General features: G+C 39.2%; 1 protein-coding gene across 1 annotated transcript in view; it reads left to right on the top strand.

Moving 5' to 3' along the window:
* Positions 1 to 26,961, top strand: part of POU6F2 (POU class 6 homeobox 2) — a 297,021-nt gene that overhangs the window by 225,320 nt on the left and 44,740 nt on the right. Inside the window, exon 6 of the mRNA XM_013128511.3 lies at positions 19,367 to 19,513. Coding sequence (XP_012983965.3) covers positions 19,367 to 19,513 — 147 coding nt within the window. The remainder of the gene's footprint in view (positions 1 to 19,366; positions 19,514 to 26,961) is intronic.

A 26,961-nucleotide genomic window follows, 5' to 3' on the forward strand; every position in this document is an offset into this window, starting at 1 on the left:
GTTGCTGCTAGGGTACATTAAGTGTTGATGTCATGTTCAACTTGGGGTCATCTTCTTAATACTGAGTAAACCTTATGGGTGGGCCGCTGTAATGAGGAGGAACATGAGATGCGTGTGTATAGGGTCCCAAATACACAAGTGGCACAAAGGGGCAGTTACTGTCCTGTCTGCCACTGGCAAATAGCAGAAGCTGGATCTCACCAGGCTGCCAAACTGAGGATGAAGAGCATCACGTTCTGCATCCCGTCAGGCCCCACAGGCTGAGTCCTCACATTCCCTGTGCCTGTTAGGAATTCACTCAAATTCCTTAAACTTTCAGAGGCTGCAGGAGCAGACAGGGAATATAAAACCAGTATCTAAATATAGGAGAAATAAAAGCAATATATAAATATTGGCAGTGGTGTTCATTCCTGGCTCTAGCCTGCAGGAAGCAGTGGAGTGCCGCTGAAAATTGTGGAGAGCCAGGACACTACTGCTCTCTGCTCTGCATCTCTACAGAAACCTTTAGTGTGTAATCTCCTAAATGCAAATGATGTTTTTAACAGTTATTTTAAGGTTATTCCCTCTCTCCATTTGCCAGCCAGGAATGGCACAGCAGCAGAACAAGCAAGTGATGCACACAAGCATCCAAGAATGTGTGCCATAAATGTATAGTGCCAGCTTGCACCTCCTTGACCATAAATTCACAGGCAGAGTGCCCCTGTGGAGCTAAACCTTACTCCTCATATTTTTGTTGGGAGGGTTCCTTTCTCAGCCCATGTCCTCCATCTCAACACATACCCTCTGGAATGTCATACTTGCTGCTATTCCAGTAATTGTTTTTTATTAGCTGAATTCCTTCCAAAGAGCTTAGACACATGCAGCCATCAGGCCAGTCTTTCCAGAAAACAGCAGGCTACCAAGTCAGCTGAAATGGGGGATTATAAGACCCCAGGTTGGGTAGGAAAGAGTAATATGCATAGGATGGGGTCATATTACCTGCTTCTGGTCATCATCAGGCTCACTTTCAGTCCCGCACTGTTCTTGTTGCAGCATTTGGAGATTTGTGAACTTCTAATGATGCTGTCAGCACTTACTCCACTTCTAGGTAGCTAGGAGGTATTATCATTTGCTGCCTTTTCCATTCTGTCATTAAAGAAGTATTTTTAATATACAGGTAGTTCTTTTCACCAATCTAGACAACACTGAGAACAAAAATACATTAAATAAATTCATTTAGTATGAATTACTGGCCCAATTCTGCTGAGTATGCTTTAAAGTATTATTGATTAAAAGACTAAGGAAAACAAAGCCTTAAAAACTATCTTTCTGAAAGATTTCTTTATCCAGACTTATCCTATGCCTTAGTCTGTATTTTAGCACAGGAATTCTGCCTGCCCTCCATCACACTGTGCCTTACCAGAGTGTCAGAACCAAATCACAGTGATCAGCAGTCATCCTGGTCATCTTAGAGCAGGTCACAGCTCTATCTGCTCCTGTAAAACAAAGATGAAGCTGATAAAGAAGATGCAGAGTTGGAGAGGGTGTTAGCAAAGGATCTAGAAGAACAGGCCAAGATCACAGGCGACTGGGCTGCATGAAGTGCAAGCACATAGTCTGTAACACTTCCTGCTCCCAAAGACGTTCCTGTCTTAGCAGACAAGTGAGACAAAGGAGTTACCATTATCTCCACTTTACAGATGGAGAAATGAGTTAGTAAGAGATTTAACTAGGTTGTCCAAGGTCACTCAAAGAGCCTGACAGGCACAGGACTCAGACCTAGATATTCTGAGTTCTTAAGGAACGATCAGTCTCTGAGAAACAGTGTCCTAAGCTATGTTTCTTAATAAAAGAATCTCATATTAAAACGTTACAGAAGTAAAAATGCAATTTCTTTACCTTTCAGTTTGATTAATGGATTCTTCACAACACAACAAGAACGCAAGTTCCTTTTATAATATAGGATATTTGAATCATTGGTTGGTGTGGGGGTTTTGTTTGGGGTTGTTTTTTTTTTCAGAAAGTAATGATGGGGAAAAAACCCTTTGATTAATTCCAGGTAAATTTTGTTTTCCCTTTGGTTTTGGCCTATAACTAGGTATCAAATAGGTGTATTTTAAGGTGCTGGGATTTGGCAAGATGGTGAGTCAGCTAGCAGGAGACCACCCTTTATAGATAATATAACAGCAGAACAAATTGAGTTTCCAGACCTTAATCCTCTAAGAGCTGAAACCAGAGGGGAAAACTTCCACAGTGTTACTCAGTTGGTTCACCCTATTTGGTTGCCGGTCAGTACATGAACCCTATTTTAGAAGTGATGTGATTTCTATCTAAAGTAAGCTGTTTACAATGTTCTGTGGGCTATTACTGTCTGAATGATAGTTTCTGAAGTTCTTGAAAGAAGTCTACATTAAAGCAACGTTCAGAAGATTGTAGGATTGTTTTGTATTCTCTCTGAAATGGAATGTGATTTCATCTGCATCAAGCTGATTTATACGGAGTAATTTTGTTGTTTTGCTTTTGAGCACTTATGAACTCCTAGAGAGATTATTGACCCCTGCTTAAAAAGTCTGTGATGAGAAGATATGTACCAATAGCAGCCTTGCTATTAGTAATGATGCCCATAATGAGCATAAATTCAGCTGTTCTTTTTAGGAGATGAAACATTTACTTTTGTGTAGGCCTAAGTAGAGTTTAAAAGCAAAGATGGGGAGGGGGTGTCAGGATTTTTACATGTTCCCTTCCACTGTACTGTTGCAGTGTACAACACTTGCAGAAAACAGGATCACAGTAAAACTGGGATACTCAGTGAAGAACAGCCACTAATGAATAATCTAAGGATTCATTTTTCATTATTTGGTGGGGAGTTGTATGTATTTATTTGATAAAACCAGGGGTATAATTACTGGCATTCTGCTTATAAGGAGTACGAGGAGTACATCCAGGACAGCACCTTTATTGTCCATGGGAAATGAGTGTGTGGTTAAATAGAAATGTAATTTAAACACAACAGCAGATTTTCTGTACCGTGGCCTAAGGCTCTTGCCCTGTGCAACACACAACCTGGTACTGAAGCTGGTGCAGAGGTCTGGCTTTGTTAACACTGTGCCCAGGATAACTAGGCTGAATGAAAAGCAGCTAGAAGGGGAGAGTCATGTTAGCACAGTCAATGAGTTTCAAGGCCTGGGCAAGCATTTCTATGTTGCTGCTCTAGGCAGTTTATTTTCATCGTAAGAAGTCACTATGCAGACTTAGAGACAGGTCACAGGTTCCCAAAGATGAGAGCTACAAGGCCCTCAATCTATCATTCTGCTTTAGATGCAGAGATAGTCATACTGTCACTTAACTTAATGATTATTTGTCTTCAGTGTGTCATTTGGGAGCTAGGCTATGTAGTCCTATAGCGTCAGGGCTCAGAGACGGGCCCTTAATGCAGGTTTTTGCCTCTTTGCTTAAATCTAAGTCACTAAGGAATGCACAGATGTGCCCAAAGTCAGGCAGCAAGACCTGGTGTGCAGTGTGACCAAAACCTGAGAAAACTGCAAAACCGTATTCCCCCAAAGGCCATTTGTATAGCTTTGCAACAGAATATGGGCTTGAGAGTAGCAGCACTGCAAGTTTTTTTCTCCTGTGCTAATGTAAAGTATATTAGAATAGTTGTGACACTATTTTGTTAAACTAAAAAGAACGCTAGTCAAAAAGACTGCATGTTCCTAACATCATCACATGTAGATTAAAGGCTCATCTCTTATGCAATGACTTATGTATGCCTATCATCTCTTCTCCTAGATCTTCTGCACAGCAGGACTGGTGTATAGGCTTCATGAGATGCAGAAAGATGACAGAAATACATAAGTGTTTTGATTTACCTATAGTTTTCTTCCTAATCTAGGATTTAGTGGGTTTATGATGTGTTATGTATCATGTGTCTGATTTAAAATAATTATTTTGATAGTCATTCTTGTGATTCCACTTTTTTGTGTTTCAGCACTCTTGTGTTGTTATGTTAGAATTAGTTATTTCTTTTATTAGCTCAGCAATGCTTTGCTTCTGTAAATATAATTCAAGACCTGTAATTTTCTTTATCCTTGGTGAGATTAATCACTATATGCACTTTTTTACTTGTGCTCTGCTTGGGTAATGGAAACATTCCAAAATGCATATATAACATATTTCATGGTTTTATTTTGATATAGCATATCACCTATGTTAGGCTGTAGCCTATATTAGGTTGTTCTTTGTTCATTAAAGTTTATTGAGCAACCCTGCATTTCACCTATTTTCTGTTGCACATTTCTTATACATGCACACACCCTCAGAGCCGTGGACTTCCAAGGCTGTCCCAAAGGCAACTGATTCACCTGTGATTGCTTTTTGATTTCTTTCTTCTATTCTTTTTTTCCTCAGTTTTCCTCTTATGCCTGTTGTCTTTTGTAATTTAGTTTCAAGGACATTTTTGATACAGGTTTGGCAAATATGTTCCTCGTACAACATTGCTGGGGACTTTCTTTCTTTCTGTTACTGCATGTTTATTCTGTAATACTGTAATGTGATTATTTGTCCATCTACTTTTATTTTTAAGTGTCTGGATTCATAGTGTTAGGGCTTGACTCCTACCTGCCTTACACTGGGGTAAGCAAATAGTAGGTTTCCAGGTGCACTAGGTTTTTTCCAAGCTTTTACACCCTTTTGGATATAAAAGTCAGCCCAAGAGTAGATTAATTAAACTCATCTTTTCAACTCCTTTTATTACTACATATCCAATCCAGAACATTTATTAAAGAATAGGTAGTAAGGACTAGACATAAATCTCAGTGTGAGAAAAGAATCTTAGCTTGTGATGCTCCTGCAACATCATCTGTAGAGTTCCCCTGAGTAAAGCACCACCTCCAGTTTTGTTTCTGGCTAATTAATGTGTTTTGAAGTTTCAAAGGCACCCTGTACTGAGACTACTCAATAGAATAGCATGGAATAGTATATGGTCTCTACTGACTCTCCAGATTCTTTCCTCAAGGAAAGAAGAGGTAATGGCAAGGAAGCAAAAGTAGATCTTGGGTAGTAAGAATACCGTGAAGTGGGGTAGGATTGCTAACAACTGAAAAATTATCTGCTCAGCCATCACACACACAAAGAACCCACCAGAACAAAGCAGGAAACAAGAAAACAAATTAGGCCAATTAGAGCTGTCCTGCTTGGGACAGGAGCTGGCCCCAAGACACTGCCAGTGATGTGGGGAGCTGGCTGCCACCAGGGTAGATCCAGCTGGAGGCAATACTGTGTCCTGGCAGTGATAGGCAATAGGCAGAAGGCCTCCCTAGTGCTGCCCACTGTACCATCAACCCTTCTTTCACACAAGAGCTACTTGTAGAGATGAGTGGATGAGGCCTTGCATCCATGACTATTCATCTCTCCCACCAAACTGGAGGCCAGTTACTGCCAATCTTAAATAAGGGTCCTGTAGTACTCTGTAGTACAACTCTTGTGGCTTGACATACAATTCTCCCCCTGATTTTATTATCTTTAACAGCTATATGATGAGGGTCATTTATACAAGTGAGTCATCCTTTCTGCATAATAAGGTAGAGTGATAGTTCTAGAGCTCAAGTAAGCATTATAAGAGTTACAGTAATTCATTTTAAAATAGGATTTGATAAAAACAGGGTATCAGATGTGACATCTGCTACAAGAGCACAAATAAACAGAATGCCAGAAGAAATGGTAGGATGCATCTGGGCTTTCCCCACCACTGCAGTGGCAAATTGAGTAATCGATTCATCTTATGAAAAGTGTCTAGAGCATTAATGGTAAAATTAGTGTTTTCTAAAGAATATGTATGCTGTCAGATCACAACTTCAGGGAGAAGACAAGGCTTTTATGCATGCAGGGTGTTCTGATAATGTAAGCCAAGAAAGCTGAACTGGTTAATTTATGAATAGCAGCAGACCCAGACATATATACTGTGCTCTCCTGGATCTATTACTTCCTTGTGTAAAGTCAGCCTTTACTTTGAAATAGCCCCTTGTAGTTATTTTTATCGTTTAAGTGCCTCATAGTTAAAGACCTAAGTTTTATGAGCAGCTTTCCTAGTCAATTACATGTTCATCTATTTCTGTACCTCAGAGCAATTTTTTGGCCTACATTAATATTACCTGTATATATATCGTGGCAGTGGCTTAAGCACCCAGCTTACAGAAATACTGGATAAATACGTAAACCAGGAGGTACTGTGCGGCCAAAAGGAAGAAATATTCCACATGCAGATCTACCCTGAAATAAGAAAATTGGTTTTAATTTGGATCTTGCCTTACTTTGCTGCATGTGCATATGTCATACAGCCTTAATGGGCTTTCAGGTGTATTATCGAAAGAGAAAACAAACAAACAGAGTGAAAGAAAGGGAGTTCTATTATGCTCATTTTTTTTCAGACAGGAAATTAAAGAAATGAAAATATATGGAAGAATTGGACCCCTGGTGAGATTTCTAGATGTCTATGCAGGGACCCTAATCACAAGACTTCCTTCCTCCTCAAACATAATTATTGCTATTTCCATCGCATACACTTTGGAAAGTTTTTCATGTTTCCACATGAAATACTAATTTTCTAACCCTGAACTTTCCTTTTAAGCAAAATCAATGAAAAGCTATTGTTGCTTTTACAGATGCCAGAGAGAATTATTACCATCATAGGCAACAATAAAAAAGATATTTTCACCCTCAGTAGATTGAATTACTGAGAAATAACCTTATAATTACTGTATAAAACACCCTGGTTTAACACTGGTTTTAATATCCATAAAGTTTCTGATTTATTTCTCACAAGTCAGCATCAGCGCACTAACTTCTGCCTTGCTCTAAGCTGGTGCGGTTATGCTGACCTGTTGCACTGATGGCTCTTAAGAGTCACACTGATACTGGATGTGTATTAGGAACAAAGAGAGAGGTCTGATATCACTGACATGGAGTTAAATAAGCGGCCTATTCCTTTTTTTTAATGAAAGAAAATATTTTGGAGTTCTAACAGTACGTCAGGTAAATCTGCTTTAACTTAGGTCTTTGTCAGACCAGCAGGGAAGAGAAGCCTTCTGTTATCCCATAGTGTGGGGCTCACTGGCAGAAATGTCAGAGAACCTTTGAGGCTTCTGGACTTAACGCAAAATAACAACTTCTGATTTAGTTTAGGCTGTTGATTTGTTTGCCTCTCCTGGCTGGTTGATGTTCACCAGGTCTTCTGCAAGTCAGAGGCCTTGTCTTTCTCTCTGAAGTGAAACTAAGTGGTTTGTTACCTGCTGTTGAAAGAGGAAAATGACTGCTCTCTCATTTTGTGGTCAGTTAATATGTACTTAACAGCAGGCCATGCTTGTTCATCTGTTTTCTCCTGGCATGGTAAGAAATCATATGAGTGCGTTCTGTGAATGTTCTCTTTTCAAGGGAATATAGTCAGCTCTAAGTTTGGAAAAAAATAGAGCACATTGCTCATATTTTGTAGGGAGCATCTATTTTATTGCATGTGCAAGTAATAGGAATGTGATAGGTGTAGTGCCTGCCTTCATGTGATAGGTGTAGACTTGCCTTAATTGTGCTCTGTCTGGATTCATCTTGGTTTCTGCCTTGTTGGGAGTGCATTAGAACAGCAGCATTGTCTGACTGGGTTGCCTTTTGACCCTTGGCTTACCCTTTTTACTGAGAGAATTACCAGTGGCAGCCACCAGTACCAGTGGCTGCAGGGAGATCTGCAGCTGCACCTTTTCCAGAGGTGTATTTTGGCACATGGGTGGGAACAGATATATGTTCCTCCCACCTCAAAATGGACACATAAGAATGTTTTCTGTGAAATGAAGTATTTTGACTCAGTTTATAAAACACCCATCTGTAGGGGTGATCCATTTTACATTTCCTTTCAAGAAATCATTTTGGTCTCACCTAAATGTTTCATGTGACCTAACATCTATTTCTTTTCCTTTTTTCTTTTTCACTCTAGGTCTGCCTGAACTGTGTTTTGTAAGTGTTTGGGGTTTTTTTAAGGGGTTGAGTAGGATGTTTTGAGGGAATTTTTCAGTCTGCAGATGAAATATCCATTAGTTCCACAACTGCAGGTGTAAATGTTTTGACTGCTGAGTTCAGGGGACAGATTCTTTAGTTTACCATAAGCCTTTGAAGAGCCTGTTTGATTTAAATAAAGTATTGTTGTAATTAGCTAATTCCAGTATTTCAAATGAGACTATTGTTCCACCCTTACTGCAGATCTGAAGCCTGTAAGAAATTGAAGGGACTGATTCTGACACAGTTACCTCTGCTTTAACCAATTGCAACTCTGCTGACCTCATTAAAATTGCACCAGGTTTATATTCTGGTGGAGAGAAAGCAGAATCAGACCAAGAACTTAGAACTTATGTTATTTTTAGTACAAAAAAAATCCCTTGTTTTGTACAGCACAAGAATTGCTGCAGGGCCCATAAATATTTTGTGAATCTGGTCAGCAGATAAAAGTAGAAAATACTTAGAACATGAAGAAATTCATCTGTCTGTCTATTGACAGTGCCTTATGGAAGAACAAGAGTCTAGCTACAATAAGGCAATAATGAATTTAATGAAAAAGCTACAGACATTCGGGTTGTAAGCTGAGCTGCTGTTGAAAAAGATAGTACATAGTTTTGCCCATATAGCAGAATTCCTTGGCTCTGAATGTCTATGAGATTTCCATTGATAATAAATATGGAGGAAATTATTTATTGTAAATGATAATTAGACTTTCCCCAGGCTATGCATTCAGCCGGCAGCAGATAGTGACTAATAACCTAGGCATTATTTCTGACATTCTGCCTCCACACACAAAAAAAGGATGATGATAGCTAAACCTTGTCATGACTTTTGTTTAAAATACAGTAATAACAGCATAGAGGTAAATTAATATTTGCATGTGATTTTATGTAATGACAAGTGAAGTGTGTGATATGTCACAGCCCATCTCTATCTGTGAGGCACAAAAATTATAGTCCCAGGAACGCACTAACACAAACTCTCTCGAGTTCACCCAGGCCTGGGGTAGGACTTGCACGCAGCCTAACTTTAAGCTGTCCTTGCAGCATCTCAGCCTCAGATTTTGACCACTTTGGAATTGATCCTTGCAGCAAAAAAAAAAAGAATTCTTTGGCTTATACTTGCAGTCATCACTCACATTCAGCTAACAGTTCTTCTCTTACCTCAAGCAATATGGAGCTATGCTTTTGTTATAAGAGGATCTCGGTTTCATATACCCTCTTGCCATCAATTTATAGTGCCTAGCACAGTGGCAATTGCAAAGACCTCAGAAACAATACATTCCTAGCCTATATGTTTTTAATTATATTTCCAAGTTTCATTTGCTGTTGGCAACTCAACGTTATTTTGATTTTGCTGGGGTGAAATATATGAGCTTCAAATACAGCTTTGAAATTGATTAGGAATTAATATGGCAGCATTACAGACACAGTAGATTTACCACTGCTTTTGCAGCTCTGTGTGAACTCCCATATGGAAAATCTATTGTGAGCAGATCCAGAGTGACATGAGCAAGGTGGCTGTGACTGGAGAGAAGAGATCAAGAGAAAAGGAATCAAGTAGATAAAAGCAGAAGGAGAGTCAGTCATGGCTTTTTCCCCCCCAGGAAAAACCCAGGAAAGGTAGGATTATGGCTGGATTATGATAAATAAATAAATACATCAATTTTAAAGAGCTTTCAGAGCAATCATTACATTTAAAATGACTGGTACACCTCTCAGAAGAACATTAACAAAATGAAACCTGGAATCACCTCATTGATGCTGTTCAGCCCAGCCGCACACAGCATGCATAAGCAAGCTCTGGCACTGCTGCTTCTAGGGCAGCTTACTTTGGGGAGCAGGTTTCTTGCTGATACTAGATGAGTTGGAAGTGCCTGCGAGGAGAGAGGGTTACCTGTGGGAATGTTACGTATGTGCATCACACTGTTAACCCTTCTGCTTTTCCTCTTCTGTTGGAGCTGCACTGAGGGCACAACTTTTGGCATGTTAAATGCACAACTGTTACCAGTTTATATGTAGCTTTAGGTACAGAGCAGGGCTTCTGGTGGGACCAGTGCGTGTACCTATGTATAAACATTGTTGCTCTCAAGTGCTTTAATCAGCCCTGTGTTAGCTAGTGGCTTCTTTTTGTTTACAGTCAAATTAAGCTTTCTAAAGGTGAATGCAGCAGGAGGTTGCTGCCATCTGAGATGCAATATGCTCACGTGGTGCTGGTGCAAGGAGGGGGAGCACGGGCTCCTAAGTGTTCATCACTCTGTCTTTAGGAAAGGAGTAGCAGCACTAACCTCCCCACTGACACACAGACAGCAAACAGTTGAACAATGTCACATGCCCTGGTCACCACTGGCCACCACTGGACACTGTACTAAAGTAATAAAATCATGCCCTGAGGAAGATGTTAACAGTATCCTGCGTAGAGACCCCAGCATCCTCTTTTGCATGCCCTTTCCTCTTACACAGACTTTCAGGTTTCTTGTTTTAGCGGTTATCACTCGCTTCTTATATTTATTAGAACTGTGGGTTTGACTTCAAGGTCTTAAAACTAAATGCTTCTTTCAACTTAGTTCACACTTCTCAAATCTCACTTTGTATGCTGAGGTTTCAGCAGATCTCAAATGTTTAGTTAAAAGTCAGTGTCTCAGCTGATTTGATTTCTCATGTATTCTCCATGAAACCTGAGAAACAGAGAGAGAACTCAAACTCATGGTATCAATCATGATGTTTATGTCATTTTGAATTTGGGCCAAACTGATGTAATTGCTTCCTAGATACCTGGATTTAGAACCAGATTTGGATTTTGGACTAACCTTTACGTTTGCACTGCACTCAGGAGTCATGTGTATCATTCTTCAACTTTGCATCAGATGGTTGCATCAAGTAAGGTCAAGTTTTGAACTGAAAGCGGTGAAAATTTCCATAGTTTCAGTTTTAGATCTGATCTTGTTCACATTCAAGTCAATGAGAGTACAGTGTAAACACTTGGTTAACATGGAAGCAGATCTATTTGGTGATGCCACTTAGCATCATTACAAGTAAATTAAAGTACCCAGATGTATTTCCAGCTTCAAAAAGTTTTCAGTCAGCAATGTGTCCCTCAGTATTAAGTAGGATTTATTCTTAGAAGGGGCAGAAGATCTGTAGCCAAAAGCCTGATTTTTAATACAAATATCGAAATAAACAGTTCCAGGCATTTACATTAGATTTGCATAATGTCCTGTAAAAACAAAACTGTTTCAGAAATATCTTCTGCAATACCCAACATGAAGTGTCATATTATCATGGCGTGACCTCACATTGCATTTTTTACATCTATACATGCAAATGGTCATATTTACATGTGCCCATGCCATTCACACATTGAAATGGAAGGCAAATAAATGTTTTAGATTAAGGAGATGAATTTAGTGTGTCTCACCGTTGACACACTTTCTATAGAGGCTCAATCACGGAGACCCAAGTGCTAGGCTCTTATCCGAGAAGACAGATGGCAATTTCCTTTTGATAAGAGTTCATTTTTTTTAGCAGCAAGGGAGCCCTGAAGTAACCATTTTTCTTGTGGGGAAAGCATCTTTCAGAAGCCAGATAAATCATTCTAAAATAGACAAACACAGGAACTGAGGAACTAATCACCCTGAAATGAGCGGAATTGCAGCCCCTTTCAGAAAGTGTAGGGAATACTCTTTGCTTTCATCAGAATGAACATGGGAACTACTCCAGGAAACTGGAGAATTCAGATGAATTTTTTTTTGTATTCTTTCCTCTTTTGTAAGCACCCATACAATTTATGGTTAATAATGATGCAAAGTTCCATCAAGTCAGATGAGGTAGTTTGTTTAGTTTGTTTACAGTACGTTTACATCATGCATAAAATCACAGAATGGTTAGGGTTGGAAGGGACCTTAAAGAACATCTCACGTGTTCTTCATGAAGCCTGGAAAACAGAGAGGGAACTTCTGAAACACATGGTATCAGGTGGATTCACTTGTAGGTATTTTAAAGACTACATAGACATATATGTAACAAGCCAGATGAAACCAAGATGTCTCTTTTTTATTAAGGTCTGGAACAGTGTGTGCCAGCTCATACAGACCTGGAACATTTCATACTTGTAAGCTACAAATGTGGACAGCTAGGAACTCACAGGACTAGAGTTTCTGGGTAGTCGTTAAGTACTGACCTGCTATAAAGGAGTCATTCAGATGCTCTTTGTGGTTATTTATATCTAAATATATTCAATATATTCAAATATGTCCAATCTTCTTTTGGTAAACATACAAGACCCAGCCTCAGACATGCTGACACCTTCGATTTAGTTTATCCTGTTGGATAAGACCTAAACAGGATCCGTTTCCCCTAGTTTCCTCTCCTCCCTTTTCTATCTGTCACTAATAGAGCAGAAATGAAAATGGCTGGGGTGTTTTCCACTCAGTTCTTGCTGTGCCCTAATGCATTCTTCATTATTCATGTCTCCAGTAGTTTGCTCCTAGAGACCTGGGAATGGTGTTTGCTCTTTATTTGCTTTGCCATGGCTCTATTAAAAATACACCTCTTCGTATTTTGTAAATTGTTATCTTAGTTTTGTAGGCTGGTTCCAATTTGACCAGCAGCACCTTGTTTACAAAGATACTGTGAGAAATGTTGTGCATCCTCCTCTATCCATGTCATATCAAGGCATACATGAGCACTGCGGGCTTCCCATCACCTCAGGTCGCGTCGCTTTGCATTGAATCAAGTCATGTTGCATCAGTGATACTGCTATCAGTACTTATTCCTGATAGAAAATTCAGCATAGATTTAGACAGCAAAGAGCTCAACCACAATAAATGTATATAATGAGCAGATTAAGTATCTGGGAGAACCAGATATTTTAAGTGTCCCTGGCAAGTTGGTGCTTTATGATATTCCAGTATCCTTGTCTCTACACTGTATTCTGCACATACAATTCCTGATGTATGTGCATATACTAAAATGTCTGTCTAAGCAGCCTATTTGGAGCTCTTAGCATCTGCAGCCATTTGCAACTATAGACCTGTGCAGTTTTGAAATAACCAGACTTTGTTAGAGAGGTCTGGATATTCATTGTACACTTTATAGGTCGGTCATATCCTAGCAACGCACAAAAAACAGATGTTGACAGATTTAATTTTTTATTCATAATTTGGGATGAGCTTCAACCATTTGCCTGCTGGCGCATGTTTTAAAAGAGGTATGCATGATTAGGCTCTATGACAGCCATCTTATTAGACATTTCAGCCTGCTGTTCATTTATGAAAGTTAAATGTTGTAATTAGCCTATTGCATACACTAAAAAGAAGGGAGGGGAGGTCAAAAGATGAAATAAAAAAGCCTCAAACTGATGTCTAAACCATACCGGGCTTCCAAAAGGTTTGACCATAGTATCTTTTGGGATAAAATTCGCTTCTTTTGTTTTATGTTACCTATGGATTCTCTCTTGGCTTTCTTGGGATCTGCATGTTCACAGGTTTATTGAAAATTTGATTTATTTTTGCTAAAGACCCTAAAAATAAATTTAAGCAGCACAGCTCAAGTACCCACAGTTCAAACATCTGGCTGCAAAGTTCTATATAAATGCTAAGTGGTCTTCTTGTTGATTATTACAGACATTCATTTGGCACTCATCACTGTGGTATTTAGGGGCTTCTCCAGGATTAAGTTGAAGTGTCTTTTTTAAAATGCCTTCAAGGATTTTGAGATTCGGTGTAGGTCCAGGGTTTGTCAACAGGTATGAGGTATATATGTGTACTGAAGACAACTAGGAATAGAATCATTAATAGAATCACAGATTGGTTCCTGCTGGAAGGGACCTTAAAGCTCATCAAGTTCCAACCCCCTGCCATGGGGATTGCTTTAAGCCCCATCCGATCTGGCCTTGAGCACTACCAGGAATGGGGCAGCCACAGCTTCTCTGGGCACCCTGTGCCAGCGCCTCAGCACTCTCACAGGGAAGAATTTCCTAATGTCTGATCTCAGTCTCCCCTCTGTCAGTTAATACTATGTAAAGAATTGCCTAGAAGAGTTACAAGAGACTTCAATGAAAACAGTTCTGCATCAATTTGTTCATGTTTAGAAACCAAACATATGGATATCTAGGTTGGAATAGTCTGGCTGTGTGTCTTCAAGGTATAGAAGGCACTTGCATATTGTTGTTATTAGATACAGTCTACAGTTACTGTAATGGGATGGTGGGCTGGGTTAGCTTTGGCTAACAGCATAATGCTCACCCTGCTGCTCACTCCCTGCCTCAGTGGGAAGGGGTAGAAAATAGGATGAGAAAGTTCATGGATCAAGATAGACTGCTTACCAGTGTCATAGGCAAAACAGACTCAACTTGGGGATAACTGATTTATGGACAATTAAAACAGATTCAGGTAGTGAGAAACAAAAAGACAAACATTAAAACAACTTTCCTCCTGAATCTCCCAGACTAAACTTCACTCCTTCAGTCCTGACTCCTCTACCCTCTCCCAGTAGTACAGGGGTGAGGGGGGCTATGGCCAGTCCATAACAGCTCCTCTCAGCTGCTCCTTTCTCTTCACACTTTTCCCTTGCTCTTGCATGGGCACTCCATGGATCACAGTTCTCACCAGGACTTGGGGTCCTCCAAGGACTACAGTGGGGATTCCTGCTCTGCTGTGGACCACCTCCTCCTCCTCCTTTCTTTGACCTTTCTGTCCCCTCTGTTGTGTTCACTCTTTTTTCCCCCCTTTCTCTGCAGCTCCCCTGCTACCAATACCATGCCATTTACACACAGTATGGATGATAATGCTGGTCACAGTAATGAAGAAGGAACCAGAATACCCTCAAGAGCCTGTGCTCAGTTTGAAAAGGTCTTTTTCTATTAAGGCCAAGTGACAGCTGCTCAGAATCTGTCTCAGGAACCACTGTGAAAACATGGGAATAAAACCCACTACATTTTATTGTGCAATTCTCTCATAATGTTAATACAGAAATTCACGTAGATTCTCAGTTAAAAATTCTTACAAAAGCAAATGCCATACTAATAAAACTTTAATTTCTATGATCATTTTTTCACATAGTCTGGATTGAAAAGAAAACTGTCATGTGTTTCTGATGGAGAGCCATTGCTGAATTCTTCTCAACTTCTAATGTTACTGAAATCGAAGGATTTTTCTGTTTTCCCCTGAAAGCATTAGTTTAGGCAAACACTCTCAGAGGATCAGTAGCTGATCCAGTAGTGTAATGCTTCCTACAGATAGGATTGTCTCAGAACACAGGCGACTGAGGATCTGTTGGTCCCTAATCAAATATACTGCTTTTCTACACTGTTTGATCTCTAGGATGTATCCAGAAATGTGATTTTTTTTAAAGAGCCTTCATGAAAACCACTAATACTGTTTCGTAAAATGAAGTTACGCTTTCTGTTACTCCACAGTATGTCCCTCCATCCCCACTGCTGCATTCAAATAGCATATCTTCACTCTTAGCCTCTCCCACAAACCCTTTAGGAAACACACACCATCTAACTTCATTCTTACACTGGCACTACATAAACTGACCTTACTTTTCAGGTTACAGGCCCTTTTTTTCATATGATGCTCTGGCATCCTGAAATGTCTTGGCTTTTCATCAGTTAAACCACTTGGGTTTTTTTCTTTGTATTTGTTGGATGGGTGATACTGTAATGAGTAAAAAGTGGCTCTGATTTCCAGACGAGGGGAATGACAGTTCAGTGGGATATGTCCTCTATAGAGAAAAGTGGAAGTACTGCGTAAGCTATCACATCCGATCTTGTATTCAGCTATACCTGAATGCTTGATCAGTTTCTCACTGGAAGTTCACTGCAGTACTAAGTTATCTAAAAAAACAAGAGAGGAAGAGGGTGTTCTTCCAGAAGAAAAAAGTATTTGTGGTTCTCAAGAAAGCTGCTTGCAGCATGGACTCTACCACACATGTCTCGAAACCATTCTTTTCACAAACCATTTCCTAACCCTAGAAATAATTGCCTCACATTACACGGTTTTAGGATCTTCATCCCCCATCATTTTACACGTTACTTTTATTTGTGTGAGTTCTGTTTGCTGCAGCAGGACGGCTCCTGCTTTACACTGAGTTAGAGCAGAACAACTTTCATATGCTTTTCCTTTCAGAGTTCAGCTTTGGGAAGTCAGGAGGAAGTCAGCTACTCAGTTATTGCAGGATTCTTCCTCATAAAGTCCACTTCCCCATATAATCATGTCATTAGCAGAGACATCCTTGAGAGGCTGGCCTGTCACGTTAAACTAAGATCACTGTTACCTACTGTTATGGCCGGTGTTTTGAGTGGGATCAGAAATTTGGGCACTGGAATGGACAGCCCCAAATGTCTCAGCATTCCAAATTAAATCATCATTTAAATAGAGAAACAAAATGGGAAAAGCCATTTGTGGGATCTTTCATAATATATTTCTCATATTTCCAATGAGTGTTCTCAAGATCCAGCCTGCACTGAGAAATGGCACAAACCTCTCAAGTCAGAGACTCTATTCTTACAACAAAAAGCAAGATATAATGTGTTAGAAATTACCTTGGTGTCCAGACATAATGCAGTGAGGTGTATTTCTCCAACCCAAATTTGCACGTGATATAAAAGAGGTCAGTTTGACAGCGTGTATCCTGCAGTCAGCAGCTTCCCAAAGTGTTCAAAGAAAGATGCATCTTCTCCTTTTTAATCAGACTTATGAATAGATAGGAATGTTTTTACATGCACTTGAAAGTCTCTTACCTTGTGAGTTGGCCCATTCACTGTGATTTTTCCTGGAACATGGTACTACCCAGGGTACCTATGCATATCATAGCCTCTGCCATCTTTTTTAATAAGTAGCTTATCTCTGTGATGCAACTAAAAGCAATCCTGAGTGTCTCCAGGGTTTGTTGTAATTAAATTTTATTGTTGTATTTGAAAATGTACAGGTTTTGAAAACTGGAGCAAGAAAAATGGAAAGGAGATTCTAGAAGGTGATAGTCTGATTTTTAGAAGTTTTTAACCCTTTGTAGTTTCCAGATCTACAAGCTTACTTATGCTTCCCAAGTATCTGTTCTTATACACAACTGAGGCCATAAGCTGTAGCAGCTAGTGTGGTTTATTAGCTGATGTCAGGTAACCATGCAAAGATTATCAGTTACACCTGCACACGGGTACTATAGGATTCCTAGCAAGATTGTAGAAAGCCTTTTCTGAAAGTCTTATACTTGCTGCTGCCCCTTTCTTCTCCAAGTATTTACAGCTACAAGAGAATTACTCCAAGTCATAGTGCAGCCCACGAAGTGTTGTGGGGAAAGGCAAGGTTTGCCAGCTTCTGATCTCGACAATGAAGACATGTTGGTGTTTTGAACAGAAAACTGACAAGTTTGTCGACAAGTTTATCTGGCATTACACTGTTGTGCTCAGCCATCACCACTCACATCCCTGAGGAGTGCATGCAACTGCATCTGGGCTCACACTTTGTGTAGTCAGTGGAACTGCTTCCACTCTGCATTCAGGGACTGAGCTTCACCTTGATCATTGTACCTGTCTCCACTCTCTTCACAGCTCACCAGGACTGCTAATGAAGCAGTTTCCTCCTTTTGTTTTATTCCTGCTTGATTTGCTTGCCATGGGATGCCACAGACTCGTTTTGGAGATTCATGTAACAATTTTTTCCAAATCAAAATATTTCCTCCAACAATGTCATCTTTTCTCTCCAGCATTGCTACTAATCTTTATTTAGTTATTTACTTTGCAATTTCTAGAGGGAATGGATGTGCCCAAGGCGCCCCTTTAGGCAACACTTTATATCAAGGTTCCATTTATAAATACTTCATGAAGGGCTAATGAATGATTAATAGATGTTTTAATGTATGACCAATCAATTGTTGTAGATTTTGCAATGTCCAGCAGACAAGTAGTTTTCTTATAAGCATAGATTATAACCATATCTGACATCTTCTACTGATGGGCTTCTAAACATCTATAGCATACACACTACTCATATCTGTAACATGCTTAAAACATCTACTAATCACTGATTAATTTTTTATAACCTATTTTGAAGCAGAGCCTGTCCGTGCAGTACATCCCTTATGGGTGTCTGTGACTCTCCATTTCTATATGATTAACAATTTACTTGTCATCTAAGCACTTACTAATTCCAGCTCAGGCATTAGGCTTTTGTGAGTTAGCTTCAGCATTTACACCTCAGCCTAAGAAGAAATGTCTTTGCCCTCCCAGACTTTTTTCCGTCTCAGACTTCAGACTGCTTTACCCTGCTAATGTGCATTTTGCTAACTCTGCTAAAATGCAGTGATTCTTAGGGGGCAAACCCACTCTAAAATTCATTTTCAGCCTGTTGAACTCTGTTGGATTGTTCTCAGGACAGCTCTCCCAGTCATGATGGTTCCCAGCATTTTAGTTTTTGGTGGTTTATTTTTACTGTCATCCCTGTGTGCTTGATTCAAAGTCTGTCCTTTCTCAGAAAGTATGAGAAAATACAAACTTCACAACAATCCAAAGAACAAACCATCTACCAGAGGATGTTTGATTCGAACAGAGGAACACACATTTTATATGTCTGATAAACCCAAATGCTGATATGAGTGTTCCTGTATGGGATTCCCACAGTCTCCAAAGGTGAAAGCTGTGACTGCTCTCTGCTCTATTTGGAGCACTCAGGTAGAACTGACTGAAATGGGCAGTACAACTCCCTTCTTGAAGATGTGAGAGTCCTGCAATTAATCAGTGGCAGCTGAGAAGCAGTAAGTTGCTTAGTATCATATTTTGCAAGTAAGTTTTGAATTATTAATTGGTTTCTACTGAACTTAATCCCAGGGTTGAGTCCTCTGCTGTGATTTATCTAGATGTTGAGACCAATACTTTAATGATATTAATTAAAAGGATCTGCAGGCTTTTCTCATTCCTGGGGTCATTAGTAAAATAGTCTCTCTTCTGAGTATCCACAAGTAAATATCCCATTCCCATTTAAATCAAATAAGTAATCTTCCACTGATTGCTGTGTACAGCAGGATTAGGCTGCTACACCTGCAGCATTAGCATATTGAGCCTGAAGAAACACATCAAGCATAACAAAAAAAAAGGGGAAGGGAAGAATAAAGGGTAAAAAAGGAGAGTTTTATTCTTCAGTGTTAACATGGAATTTCCTCTGGCTTTCTTAAAACCATTCCTTGTCAAAGATACCAAAGCCTCAGAAATAAGAGCCTCTCAGAACTACTCAAGCTCTCAGGGCAGGCAGGTTTTTACCCACATTAGCACAATCGTTTTTATGTCATCCAGTTAGCACTCTGTGTTTCTGGGTTTATCGGGTTTTTACCATGTTGTTTTCTTTCTTTTTCAGCTGGTTAATAATCCACTAGCAAGTCAAGCAGCAGCGGCTGCAGCAGCAGCAGCCATGGGCTCAATAGCGAGCTCCCAAGCCTTTGGCAATGCCCTCTCCAGTCTTCAGGGGGTCACAGGTCAACTCGTCACTAATGCACAAGGACAGGTGAGTAGAAGATGGAGCAAACAGTGAATTCTGATGGCAGGCTGATCTTGGGACAAGAATGAGTTCCGCTTGTATGACAGCAATTTAAAAGCACACATATTGAAGATAAATAAATATTGATTTGCCAGACAAGGTAAGAAATGGAAAGTCTGAGAACTGGGAGGAAGTTAGGAGCTGTTTGAAAGTGTTTTCAAGCCAGAAAGAGCTTAGGATTTGTTTTGTTTTAATTCAGCCTTTAGAAAAGATTGAAATAGTGCAATAATTTGGTATTTTAAAAGTCCAGCAACCCTGCGATTCTTTACAAACATAGCAGCTTCTTCCATTTACATGCACCTAATAACAGACAGCTGTATTGAAGCTCTGATTTGCTAATCAGACTACACTTTTTTTTGTGAATTGTAGCATTTCTGTATTACTTAATTCCTAAAAAGAGTATTAAATGTTTCAAGTAAAGGAACACGAATTGTAATGAACTATATGGCATGGATTTAGCTGGGTGGCTTGTTCATTTCATGATTCATTTAAGCAACTTGCAATGAATCTGCCTGTCTGTAGTGGGAGAAACTTTTTCTTTAAAGAAAAATTCCAAATAGAATCTTGTACAATTTTCATGGTGTGTCTAAGAGAGAGACCTTGTGTTATCTGCACTTGGGACCTGCCTATTTGTTACTATTTCATTCTTAATATGATGGAGAAAGTTATGTATCTGAAGCCATACATATATATATAAATAATTCGATTGATGCAGCCTGCTTAAGTGGCTTTCAGATTGTGGCCACTCTCATTCTTTATTACATTTACTAGGACTAAAATTAACACAACTATTTGTTTCACATAAAGTCACTGCAACAAATCTGTCAATATAACTTATGACTGCACCTGGTAACTGAGTAATTTGAATGTCATTATTCTAAATTCTACAGATTGGATGTATGGTGATATCCAGTGATATGTGGATGTTAGGCCCTGGTAAGCATGTATTGAAATGATGCAGCTTGGGTGATATGTGAATCTGAAGTTTAGTTTCCATTCTTACTGTTTACTATGGAGAAAAACCATGGCGAGCAGGTTTTCCCCAAGTCATTTTCTATCTCCATGTGATTTAATTGGAACAGGGATGACATTTTTTTATTTTGGCCCATTAAGAAATAAAAGACAACACTTTATAGGAGCCCTCTTTTTTTTTATCATAACACGTAAACAAAGATCCATCCTGAGCTTCACTATCACCATCCAAGTCCCAGGAAAAAAAAATGCTGACCTTGTTATATTTACTGGGTGGGTGCAGAATTGTTCCATCACTACCCTGAGGGTTGAACGATGGAGCTTGTCAAAGTGAGGCCTTATCTAATGAATCATCTTATCGCAGGTGCACACCACACATATTAAAGGAGGATTGTATGAACAATGTGCCCTCTACAATAACCTTTCAATGTCTACTTTAACCCTTGTTTCAATCCCTTTTCATCAAAGGATCATTTTATGCAGCCAGCTTTAAATGGAGGCTCTCAAAAGCCTATTAAGATTTCTGGAGGGATGGGGTATTGGTTTGGAAGAAAAGTTGGTTATAATACCTATAACTCATAGTCAGATCAGCTCCAACCTAGAAGCCTGCTTGTTTCCATCTGTGCTCCAGAAATAGTTCACAATTGCCACTCAAGTGAGGGACTTGGCACCAAAGATGTTCATTGTAAGAGCTGAAGATACAAACCCAGACTGGTTTTTTGATAGTTTATCCTTTACATATTCTCCACAGAAAATGCAAGTGAAGTGTGGCCATTCATTGTATGTTTCAAAAAAATACTACTGTAAAGATACCGGTGAATGAAAGTGCAGATTCCCTCAGGCTGAGTCTCGTTTATTCCACACATAATGTAAAGTCCAATAATTCCACAGGTTGCAAAGAAGAGAAAGGGAGAATCTTCCCCATTGCTGGATAAAATTACAGAATCTGTTTGCCTAGGTCTTTTAAAGAAGAGCTGTCTTTTTATTACTTGTTTTTACAAACATTCCTTCGTTTATAATCAGCACTGCCGACCTTGCCACAATACAGATAAATATTGGTAATAAGTGTGGAATATAACACCCATTTTTATAATATTCAGTAGAAACCCATGTTGCTTAGAGCACAGTTCTGAAGCTATCTGTCTACAAAACAGGACTATTCCATGTAACTAAACTGCATTCCAGAAATTCAAGTACATTGCCTGCAAATTGATAAAATGATAGCACCTAAACAAGAACTGAAAGGTATGTTTCTTCAAAAGTGGGGGTGCAAGTGAATAGTAATTTGGGATACTCCTTTCTGAAAGATCTGCTTGGACTCATTAAGGAGCCAGATTTCCATCATACGTTAAGAATCTGCCTTTTGTAATTTGCTCCTTTCAGGGAATTGTATGTGTGACACCCAGAATTCACTCCTGCAAATGTAAGGCGGGATGATTTACCAGATTGTTTTTATGTGCAATCTCTGTAATTATACACAGCTTCTGTTACAGAAATTCAGGGCTGGTAAATGTCTGTCTGTCTAGCTAAATATGTGGTGATAGGTACTCCCTGGAGACATTAAGCTATAGGTCAAATCCAGGATCCTATGGCAAATTTAGGGAAATAATCCTTTAGAGGACATATGGCATGGCCTTAATTCCCAGTAGTGTAGGAGTTCTTACAATCACAATAACAAAACTATATATATTAACAGTCATTTCTATAGTGTATTTGTTGTTAATTTAATTTTTGAATTCACAATTACGGTATGATGATTTTAATTTGTTTTTGCTTTGGATGGCAATATGAACTGTAATACCAGAGCTCCCCAAAACTACTGCTGCAAGGAGATCTAATCCATTGCAGTAATATGATTAGCTCACCTGATTAATTTGATACAGTACAGGTAGAAGACTCTAAATCAGATTTTCATTTTCAGAGGCATATTATGAAGAGCTATTGGCCCATGTAACGCTGCTCACATTCTGTTTGCCCTCAGCACTTTCCAGGAAGCATTTGCAGGACTGGGCTTCATATCTTAAATCTAAAGGCCAGGGTAGCAGAATTGCCAGATTCCACCCTGTCAGTAGATTTCACTGATTTCAAAGAGAACCTGTTTACCTGTTTGACTTCAGCCTGCCCTTATGGTAGCATCCTGGTGCCATTGCTGCCCTTGGATTCTTCAGAGCTGGAACAACCCAACATTTCTCTTTTTCACTCTGTTATAACAAATTAAAAAAAAACACAAACACATTAAGAGTTTTGAGTGGGGTTTATTATATCTACTAAATACATGAAATCTGTATTTTGGCTGTTTGCTTAATCTTTGTAAGGAGATGAACCCCAAACATATGGAAGCAAGGTTGATGCTTCAGGTTTCTGTAAGTGCTACCTGCAAGCCAGCTTTCTGCTTCTCTAAAACATGGCACTTAGTTGTCATCAACTTCAGCAGTGTCAAATACATTTTAATGATGGATGCTAAGTTTAGTTCCTTTTTTGGAAACATGGGAGTTGTCTTATAGGAGAAAAATGCATCCTAATTCAGTGATTGGAAAATAATAAGTAAAAAAGTAGCATGATGAGAGTTGGCATTATAAACTGCCTTGTGATTAAAGAGGGCAGTACATTCCATTTCCTGGCTAGTTCATAGGAAAAACTAAGTAGTGTAATTGTACATTACATATTTTAATTGAACACTGAATTTAATTGGGATGGCATCAGTATAATCTAAGAATGGAGGAACTTGGGCTTCATTGTGCCCGTGACTTGCTCTTTAGATGTGAAAACCTTCTGTATATGCAAAACCTTGCTCCACCCTGGCAATTAACAAAAATAACTAATTTTTGAGAGTTATAGTCCACAAGCAGCTCAGGAAACTAAATAGAGAGGCATTGTTGATCCAATTAGATAATAGGAGTACTTTGGTTCTCATTATTCTGATGAGAGGGTACACATTTGCTCTTTGAGCTTCTTGATGGTAAATGGTGCTAATGAGGCCTGATGGATTCCCTGTTCCTAACAAGCCTCTCAGCAGTGCGAGTGATTACAATGGAGATAGATTTGATGGGATGCGCTCCCTTTTGTAGTGTCTCAGCTGCTGACACTCTGCGACATAATCAGGTCACAGAGCCGGTCACAGCCATCAGCAAAAGCCATAGCTCTATCCCTCATTATTAAAGTGCATTATTCAGTTCCAGGCCTTCACAATACTGCCAAGGGCCTTTTTTTTCTTCTTCTTTTTTTGTTAAGCATCAGTTCTCAAACACAAGAGTTAATAAAATCATCAGCTAAAGAACTAGTAAATTAAAGAAATGGAAATAAAGCGCTCCCTTTCAGATTCGTTGAAGGATCACAATTAAATAAGAAGGCAATTTTTCAGCACCACACACTGTACAATACAATGTAATATGTCATGTGCAATAAAAACAGGGAATAGGATTTTAAAAAACAGCATTGTCCTCATTGCCTTGGAAAGTGCTAAAGTATCTTCATTCCAAAAGAAATGTCTTTCTTCCCAACTATTACGTGTATATGTAAGTACTGTTATTCACTGTTTTCTGTAACTACCTTGTTCTTGGTGTATTAGTTTATAACTCTAAGCATAGCAGCTGTTCTGTCTCAGTTAAAGTGGCCAAGGCTACAATATGGAAAACATACGATAGGCCACAGTGCTAGGACTGCTCTGTTCCCATCAGCAAGGCTATTGCCTTCTTTTGGAGGATGAGCTAATTACAAACTGGTGTGGGAAAAGGTGATTGTATCATTTTCTGCCTGTTCTGATGATACTCCGTTGGGGCTGTCTTCCCTCCAAAAGAAAATACACTTTTAAAATCTAAGGTGGATTTTAATGCAGTTTAGTTAAGCAAGTGAGAAAAAACTGAGCAGAGAGCCCAGTTTTATTATTTATTTATTAACTTTTGCTTTCAGTTTCATTTCAGCTGTTTATGAGCAGGTTTTAGCTAAGCAGAAATACAGAATTCACACTGTTCATGTTAAATCACTGAAGTGCATAGTCACTGTCAGTAGTATAGGGGGTTTTTATGGGTACAAAGGGACTAATACATTGCTTTGGTTTAGTTGGGTTTTTTTTCCTATTAGTCTTATTCAGCTCTAGAATTGTTCCTCCTTTTACTTGCTTTGCTACAGATCAAAGTACAAAGTTAACATTATCATATTAGCAGTCATCTCCAAGAAGATACATAGAGAATGCTATATAACCTAGGCTATTTTTTTTACACCAACCAGTAAAACTGGCAGTTATCACAGGGAATGCAAGGCAAGCCTCTCATGGGACTTAAAAATATAATGTAGGATGTTTGTTGTGTTTGGGGGTTTTTAACTCTCTTAGAAGTTCTAGGAGGCCCAAACCATCTAATGTTGTAACACTTCTCAAAGTCCTTCTGAGTATGGGTGATTTGTGCTGTTCTGATAGTGCAATGTCCACTGGCCTTTTCTCTTACAAACTGTTATCATTGCTCCATCTGTTTCAGCTATGCAGCTCTAATCCATGCTAACCATTAGCGGTTTAGCTCTCACAACGTCTAACAGCGTTTACAAAAATCTAAACAATAATTGTTTCAGTAATGACTGCTAACAGAGTCTTCCCAGGGCTAAGATTGACAGAAGTCTGAGTTGATGGTATCAGAATGTTATATAGTAAGGGAATTTCATGCAAACCCAAGATAATAAGAGGCACATGTTGAGGGAGAGGCTAGAGGAAGGATTGTAATACTCAAATAATACTAGCATTTAAGAACACTCCTTGGAAAACCCTTTGCCAGGAGAATCTGTTTTGACAAACCTTCATATTAATATCTTGAATTTCTGCTGGGTGGAGCCTGACTCTCTTTTTTCCCCCTCAAAGTTTCACCGGGCTGAATACATGTGGTTCTGCTGTTTGCAGGAAGAAAAGGGCACATAATATGAGAAAAGGTCAGTTGTAAGGCACAGGGCTATTTTCCATTGGTTTCCACTCCCCACAGCTAAACATCGAGGAGGCTGTTTGTTTAATTACCTCCCAGGTGAATTTGAATCAAAAGACAAGTAATTCTTTTAACATACTTTTGCTGACTGTGCCTTTATTTTACTGCACTATTTCTCTAACCTCAATTTTAGCCACAGTGGCATAAATGTAAACATGTATGGACCAAACTCTCAGGTCATGCAAATTGGTAGTTTCATTGAAATGTATAGGGGCAGAGAGTGAGGCTCATTGTACCATAACAAGAGCCAGCTAGGTTCTTTTGTATATTTAAGGCAGAGATCACTGATAAATTTTGGATATCCACAATTGTGAACTGTATATCCACATTTCTTAAAACAGTGGTGAAATTTAGAACAATTACCATCTGTAACATGGAAAAGTGATACTCAATTCATAAGAAGAAGTTCAGAACCACTCTGGTACCACCATATTTAACAGAGGGAATCTGACTTTCTCACAGGAAAAAAAATAAGGACAGCCTAAAAAAGATTCAGGAATTAATTATCCAAAGAAACAGCCATTGCAAAAATGCAGCATACCCCAGTATGACTAACTCACAGCCTGCTTGGACAAGGAAGCCACTTTCCTCCAAAGCCCCAGGAAAATTAATACTAAGAAGCAGAAGGTCAGAATAGCTGATGAGCCAAAGTCAAACCTCTAATGCAGGAAACTCTTGATATTCCTAAAAACCTCCCAAGACAAGAGCTGGCACATTAAATGATACTTGTTGCAAATAGCAACTGCCAGGGAAACACCATTATTGAAGAAGAGTACAGAACCTTTTCCACATTGGAAAAGACATACTGGAGTCCTACTGGATCACAACTGAAGTCTCCAAACAGTTTTACCAAGGAAAGGATAACTGTGCATTGAAATCTCTGCCGTCTTGAAAATAATCAGCATCTATCCAGAATAGCTGCTGAAGTTTCTCTCATCTGGCTTGCAACAAATCCTACTTTAGTTCACTAAACTTCACATTTCAGATTTGCAGCCTCTTGCCTGGATCTCTGCCCAGGGTATTGTGCCTTGGATGCAGATTTTTTCAGAGGTGCGCAAGTCTTATTTCCAAAAGCAACTTATATACCTGTAAGAGCCTGAGTTTCCTTCTATCAGTATTGTGAGTATTAGTGCTTGAAGGCTTGTCTATGCACCGCAATGCAGCATTGCAAGCAAAGTCCAATATACAATACATTTATATGTCTCCATGCCATTCTAGCAGAAGTCCCAGAAGCCAAACCCTTGGTAGTATGGTGCTATGGCTAGACTAATTAATTCTGCTTCTCAACAAGGTGATGTACAATCTAGCTCATTACTTACTAGCTCTGGGGTCTTGGTGGCACGCTGCACTGTGTGGAGTAAATATACTTTGAAGAGAGCCCTCAAAGCCTGAAGCATTTAGGTACTTTTGAAAATGTTATTCACTAAGCTAAGTTAATTCTTTCAAGTCAGAAATACAGGACATACCTGTCCATTTGTC

This window comes from Melopsittacus undulatus, chromosome 1, assembly GCF_012275295.1.
Source record: "Melopsittacus undulatus isolate bMelUnd1 chromosome 1, bMelUnd1.mat.Z, whole genome shotgun sequence".
Taxonomy (NCBI): domain Eukaryota; kingdom Metazoa; phylum Chordata; class Aves; order Psittaciformes; family Psittaculidae; genus Melopsittacus; species Melopsittacus undulatus.